The sequence below is a fragment of the Protopterus annectens genome, chromosome 1.part1 (genome assembly GCF_019279795.1).
Source record: "Protopterus annectens isolate FY-2018-M chromosome 1.part1, PAN1.0, whole genome shotgun sequence".
In the NCBI taxonomy this organism is placed as follows: Eukaryota; Metazoa; Chordata; order Ceratodontiformes; family Protopteridae; genus Protopterus; species Protopterus annectens.
In genome coordinates this window covers 543043843-543051402 of record NC_056726.1, presented here as the reverse complement: position 1 = coordinate 543051402, position 7560 = coordinate 543043843, and the positions used below count along the sequence as shown (strand labels likewise).

General features: G+C 44.2%; 2 protein-coding genes across 2 annotated transcripts in view; both read left to right on the top strand.

The window, feature by feature from the left end:
- Positions 1–7560, top strand: part of CTNND1 (catenin delta 1) — a gene marked incomplete in the record, with an annotated part of 1335518 nt that overhangs the window by 1048540 nt on the left and 279418 nt on the right.
- FTSJ3 (FtsJ RNA 2'-O-methyltransferase 3) overlaps positions 1494–7560 on the top strand; it is a 1310428-nt gene continuing 1304361 nt past the window's right edge. Inside the window, exon 1 of the mRNA XM_044076638.1 lies at positions 1494–1882. Coding sequence (XP_043932573.1) covers positions 1816–1882 — 67 coding nt within the window. The 5' untranslated portion in view covers positions 1494–1815. The remainder of the gene's footprint in view (positions 1883–7560) is intronic.

The window sequence follows — 7560 nt, the reverse complement described above, 5'->3', positions numbered from 1 at the left end:
TTGTCACAATTTTATGTGTATGACTTTGTCAAGCAGTAGTACACGAAAAGATCAGACTTCCAGTCGCGTGTGCGAAATCATATCTTTACTTAAATAAAAAGGGTAATCGTTTCTTCCTTAGATGGAAAGATCGATTAATATAAGACAAAAAATAGTATTTTTAAGTGGTCCGATCGGTGAATCATAATACAGAAAATGTCATTTTTCTCGCAATTCTGTAGTAGACTTCGAATGAGTAAAGAAAAGCGCAACAGAAGTGTGAAATGGCTAAACCTGCCCTTTCCCAACCCTAATATCAGACAAAAAATTAGTATTTTTGGCGTAGAACCGATCGATGAATATAATACAAAATTACCTTTTCTCCTGCAATTCTGTAGTAGCTTCTTCTCGAATGACTAAAGAAAAGCGCAACAGAAGTGTGAAATGGCTAACCTCTGCCCTCTTTCCCCAACTCCGGTAAATACCGCCCCTTTCTCCTCCCAGTGACGCTCGGATGTGACGTAAGTGCAAAGGTCCCTTCAGTTTTAGTGGAATCTAGCCGCGACCCTTCGCCTAGGGCACCAGTTCAGCTAAGGCCGGCCCTGTAGTCAAGCTTGTAATTTTATTCAGTTTTTGTTCAACTTTACTTCTGAATGTTACATATAATTAGTCAAGCTTATAACATATAATTACTGGGTACATTGAGGGTGCTGAGAAGAACGGCCTCTGAGTTTATTAACTTGGTTGTCATTTTCGTGTTGCAAAAGCTGTCATTCCCAACTGACTCTTATGTTAACGTTTTCAAAACAAAAGAAGTTTTGACTTAATGCACAAATCTGCAGGTTGATGGCAGTTTTTAGAAAGTACTTAGCTAGTGATGACTCAGTTAATTACAGAAAATTGCATTTTTACAATATCTTTCAAGGTGACAGCTATGTTGTAGCGTTGACCTTTACTAACCCAGTAGTGGTTTTGGAGATTGTGCCGAACTTCAATTAGGATTGCTCGTTTCGCACAGATTTCATTTGTTTTCATACTGTTTCACAATCACACTACTTTCTGATTTGATTCCGTAAACCTGATGTGTGTACTGTAAGTGTTTGTTATTGTACCGACACAGTTACACTACCCTGCTGTGTGTACTTTTAAGTGTTTGTTATTCTAATGCATCACCTCCCTTATCCCTAGCATACGGTACTTTGGCATTAGGGCTCACATGTAATAATTCTCATTGACAGGAAAGGTAAGTAAAAAAAAAAGTAAGTGTGTGTGTCGGCCACTTCAGCAGCAGCTGTGAGATCACTGCTAGTGCCTGGTAACATTCCAAGCAATCATTTTCAAGTGTTGCCCTGATAACGGAAAAGTACCAACATTTTATATCTGAGTACTCAATATTTGCTATGTTTTGAAACACAAGTTTGAAGCAACCGTATAACTGCCACTCTCAATATGGTAGCGCTACCTTCCCATACGTTTTGTGGTGGGCGTGTCCGGGTCCCTAAAGTGTCGCACACGAGTTTGTATCTGCTGTCGCCAGTATCTGATGTAGAAGTTTAGTTTCACGTGGAAGGATCGGCCTTTGTTATAAACAAGTTTTTCGTCTGGAATTGAAGCTGCTATAGGAGTGTGGCAAGATACTGTGTGTGGGTGCATTACAAGTGTGGTCTGCAGGGAATCCTCTCAGTTGGAGTGTGTGATTATCAAAACAGTAACTGATACGGACACCTCAGTATATTGGATACTAATACTTCTGTATTTGCGGACATAGCTACCATATTGTAGTATATTTGTGAACTAGGGGGCATTTCCTGAAGTTGAAAGTCTGTCCTAACAGCAATGGGCAAGAAACTGAAGGTGGGAAAAACCCGCAAGGACAAGTTCTATCACTTGGCTAAAGAGACAGGTGAGTACTTCAGACCAGACCTATGCAGTGCTGTAACAACTGTGTGTTTGGGAAGTGCATTATATGTAATTTTGTAAAGATTTTAAAACACTTTTAGGGTCGAGAAACCTGTGGGCAGTAGCTTTTCTAATTTGTGAGCTCGAGTGAGCCTTATGAAGCACCTGGAAAACTTTTGGACAATATAAAAATCTGAACTGCAAAACACATTAATGTGCATTAGTGAATTTTTAGGCAAGTACAGCTTGGAGTATGGAGGGATGGAGACCTGACTATGATCCAGGCGGCCTGAGTTCGATTAGTGGTTGAAGGATCCAGGCGAAGAGGGTTATAAAATATTAGCAGTTGTTGGCACACCCACTCTGGCCAGGAGATTGTGATTTCTGACCTGTAGTCTACCTCCCTCCCACTGATGGGAACAGTACTCTAGGCACATGGCAGATTTTTGAATTTGACACAGAATGGGGGAGTTTTGAAGTAAGTGATGCTTCATGTGGTGGTGTGTGATTCCTGCATGTGTTCCCATTTAGGGCATAACAGAAGTAAAAACCCATGCGTACAGGACAGCATATGCAGCTGGTAGCTCTGTCCTGTGTATCTGCTTCCCCTTCCCAGTCCTTGCCCCAGAAAAGTAGTTGTAGAGACACTTAAATACTGGAGCAACACCAAGGAGCTGATGACAAGCAGAGGTGTGTGTGTCATATATTTTTGGAAGTGCAGTCTATATCTCAATAAAAATCTGCCCAAGCAGCAGAGACCTCTAAGACAGAAACACACTCGACCACCACAACACTAATCACGAGACACATAACTCTTCTAAACAGAGAAAGTAACAGTCAGCTGCCTGTCATGTGCCAGGATCCACAACATAACGCATGCCCTCAGGTCCCTCAACAACAGGTACAAATATGACTGTCATTGTACATGTGGGTGACTTGAGACGTACCTCCCTGGACTACATGAAAAGAGACATGGAGGAGCTCTTGGATTATGTAGCCCAGGCGGGTATGACCCTAGCCCTGAGCAGCATCCTACCATCACCCAGAATTATACCACAGTACAAGCAGAAAATGATTGATTTCAACAACTGGCTAAGTTTCTGGTGTCATTCTAAGGGTATCTAGTATCTGTCTGCCTGGGATAACATTATTAACAGACCTCGATGCTTTGCCAGAGATGGCCTGCATCTGTCACCCCTGGGTTTCTGGATACTAGCCAAGGCTCTTGCCACTCCTGTAGTGCCTTTTTTAGGCAGTGTTCCGAAGACCAAATTACCACCGTAACAGCTACAAACAAATGGAATCTGAGGGTCATGCTGCTCAATGCTAGAAGTCTAAATCTCAAAATGCACTCGCTCGAAGCACTCCTTAAAATGGAGAACATCCAAATTTGTGCTGTAACAGAGACCTGGTTCAAGGCATCAGAAAGCACCCCTGCAATACCAGGCTGTAACTCATTCCACACCTTTCGGCCCCAGAACTTGGACTGAAGCTCCAAAGGTGGTGGTGGTTCCATATTCATAAAGGATGTGCACACCTCCAGACTGGTAGCCCAACATAACGCATCAGAGATACTTCAGGTGCAGCTAACATTGGGTAAGACAGCAATTCAGGTCGTAGCCTGCTATAGGTCCCCAACCATGTCACGTTCCTAAGCACCCTGGAGAATATTGGGGTCCAACCTAACACTCTCTTACAAGGCAACTTCAACTTCCCCTCCATTAACTGGGTAAACTGGTCCTGTATCAATACACTTGCCCAATGTTTCCTGGAGTTCAGTAATTCCAGTGCCCTGGACCAGCTTGTTCTTACCCCCACTAGATGTAGCAACATCATTGACCTGGTCATTACTAACATGGGCAACCGTTGCTCTACACCAATAGTCAGCTCCTCCCTGGTTAGATCCGACCACAAACTAATCACCTTCGAAATCCACATCCCTCCCAACCCCCCCCCCCCAGCAAAGGTAACCACCATGAAAAACTTCTCCAAAGCTAACTTTGGGCTCCTAAAAACAGAGATGCCAAATTCACAGCACCCGTGGAAATGGAGAATAGTTGCATGACCGCAGAATGATACACCAATGCACTGTATGAGAACATACACAAATGTATGGCTCTCGCCATACCCAGTAGAACCAAGACGCTCCCCTCCAAAAAAGGAAGCCAATCTGGTGGTCCCCTGCCATAAACAAACTCTACAACAGATGGAGGAAACTGGTGCAGAATAAGATGAAGTCCCAAGACTGGAAAAACTCCCTGATCAGCCTCAACAAAAAGTTGAGATCCCTCGTCACATTCTCTAAAGCTAGCTATTAAAACAGAATTGCAGCAGATAGTAAAGACAACCACAAGGCCTTATATAATTATGTAAAGAATCTCCACGGCAATACCCAGATTTGCTGTGAGCTACTGCACAATGGTACCTCCTATACTGAGCCAACAGATATTGCCAGTATTCTGGCTGACAGATTCAGTGCCAACTTTACCCCCCCCCCCCAAAGGTCCCATCACATTACCAGTTGATTGCCTGGCACCCAGTATTACTGCTGCACAGGTTAAAACAGCACTGTCCAAGGCCAAGAATACAGCTTCTATTGGACCTGACAATATCCCCGGTTGTGGTCTACATGAACAACAGAGTGAACTGGCACCTCACGTGCGTGCCCTGTTCAGTCGCAGCCTCACCTCAGGCTTTGTCCCTACTGAATGGCGCACTACTGCAGTCATCCCACTCCACAAAGGAGACCCTGGGAACTATCGCTCTATTAGCCTGACGAGTCTGATATGCAAAGCTATGGAATGCATCATCATGGACCTAATAAACATTGATATAGGGAATCTCCAAACTCTAGATCCCACACAGTTTTGGTTTTGTGAGGCTAGATCATGCCTGCTCAACTTGGTTGACTTCTTTGAGTCAGTCACCAGAGCTGTGGATGAAGGCAAGGTGGTTCATACAGCCTACATTGATCTGTACAAGGCTTTTGATGCCATTTTCCACTCAGGGAATCATAGAAAAACTCATTAAGCTTGGCATCAACCCCTATATCACTAGGTGGGTTGCAAACTGGCTCAGAGATAGAACCCACAGTGTGAAGGTAGCTGACTTCCAAGTCATACTGCCAACTAGTCATGAGTGAAGTCCCACAGGGTTTGGTCCTGGTTCCTCTCCTCTTTGGTATCTACTTCTCTCAAGTCCAGGCCAACATGAAGTTCGCAGCCATTTGCAAGCTGGGAGCTATTATTAACTCCCCAAGTGATGTTGACATCCTAGCGAATGGCCTCACTGAGACCAACGACGTCATCCCCTTTGGGAAAAACCCGGTTCCCATGAATTACCACATTGATGGTAGTCCACTGAAGGCCGCGGTGGTGCAGCAGTTAATGTCGCCTCACAGCAAGAAGTTCTCCCATTCGATTCTTGGCTGGAGCTCCTTCTGTGTGGAGTCTTCATGTCCTCCCCACGGTCGAGTGACATTTAAAGACATGCAGGTAGGTGCGTGCGTGAATGGGTGTGCCTTCTTTGAAAGGTTGGGTGTCGGGCTGGCAACTCGGCACCGTAAAAATCTACTGCCGGTCATTAGTGGATTGGAGTTCCACTGTGGCGACCCCTAGCCGAGAAAAGCCAAAAGAAATGACATGGTAGTCCACTGAACACAGAAGGCGTTATAAGAGATCTGGGAACACAGTTTGACAGCAACCTCTCTCTAGATTGCCACATTGCCACTGTGGTCAAAGTGCTTCTATGTGGCACATCTCATTACTAAGGTGTTGCATCCAGGAAGAAAGAGGTCATTATCTCCCTCTACTCTTGCCTCATTAGGCCAGTCATCAAGTACAATGCCTTATTTGGCATGTGCATCACTAGACACCTTGAACACTGGAGAGGCCACAAAAGTACCTCAGAAAGAGGATCCTAGGCCTTAAAGACTTGTCCTATATGGACAGACTCAAAAACCTCCAACTATTCTCGGTCTCATATTGCCTACTTAGAGGTGATCTCTGCTTGACTTACAAAGTCATGTCTGACCCAGCTCTGTTAGAAATGCTACATCTAAAGAAATCCCAATCCCTCCACACCACACACTCCAGAGACCTCAATCTCATTACCACAATTAACAGTACATGCTGGAGGGACAGGTCTATAACCCAGAGACTGCCCATGCTATGAAACAGACTTCCCATACATTCAAGCGGAGCACCTCGCTGACTTTCTTCAAGAGAAATCTTGAGTGGATGGGAAACAGAAAATTCACCCTGGGGATAACTCCAGTGGATCTACTCGACAGAGGCACTGGGAATTAAGGTCAGGTGGCACTATGCCAGAGTAATCCTATGGCTAGGCTTGTAAAGATCCCGGGGCCATTAGCCTAGTACATGCCTACGAACCTATGTTTCTTTGCAGAGGGATTAACTGAGCTTGTGCCTGTAGAATTAAGAATATGTGCCTTTAATTATTTGTAACTTTTCTGAGTTGTACTGGGTCTCCACAGTGACAGTGAGGTACCATTATTTATCTATTTGCTCTATTTGTGTGTTAGATTAGCTGGTTGTCTTTAGCAGGATCATGCACATTTTTAGAAAGGACGTGGAAGGAGGGAATGCCCCTAAAATTGTACATAAGCATGGCACAATGTCTTTTGCCACAAGGGCTTTAATATGCCAGACCTGTCTTTCCAGCTCACACAGTGCCTTTCAGATATAACAACCAGGGGCCCCGGCTAACTGCTGAACTGAAAGCTTTGCTCAAACTTGGGAACAATGCGTAGTCTTCAGAGACAAAACCCCTCACCAGAAAATCTCATTGCATTTACCTGTTTATGTGACTTAGCTAAACAAAGCCATATGTAGGCACAAAACAACATTTTTGGCAGGAAGTAAATCTTCTCACAGGCTGTAAATTTGCTGATCCCACCTCCTCTTCTGTCAGCAACCAGACCCGTCAAATCCGACTCTCAACATCTGACTTTCTCAAAGAATTCAGCCACCTCTGTTTTACTGCAACTTTACCTCTCTGCCCAGTTCACCTAGCCCCCCCTACTTTTATCCCAGTCTTCACTTTTTAAGAAAGCTACACACAAGGAATTTATTCCCCTTCTAGAAAACATACCTCTGGATGCAACCCCCTTAGTGCGTCCTTTGGTTTATATCACTCTGTTCAAAATACAGTGCCAGACATATGGAAAACTGCTCTGGTTAAACCTCTTCACAAACAGCCTCAGCCAGTAAATACCTTCCACTTCTACCCTATCTCTGTCCTCCCTACACTTGGGAAAATACTTGAAAAACTAATCTGCAACGAGATGTTCACTTAAATCCAGCAGTAACCACCTCTTTACACTTAAACAACATGGGTTCTGGGCTGGCCGGGCACAATGACAGCATTATGGTCATTTACAGATGATATCCTTCTTAACCTGAGTACAGGAAACCTTTCAGGAACTCTCTTCATTGACTTTACTAATGCTTTTGATCGAATTGACCACTTGCGGCCCCTTCACTCCCTCCAAGAAATTGGGAGTAGCCCCAACACTATCAGCTGACTAACATTTCATAATAAATAGGGATGGAGCTAATTTGACTCTGAAATACTGATCACTGCCAGCACCACTTACTAGAAGGGGTCAGGTTTTGGGTCTTTCTTTTCAAAATGGTTGATTCATACTATGCATGCTCTTTT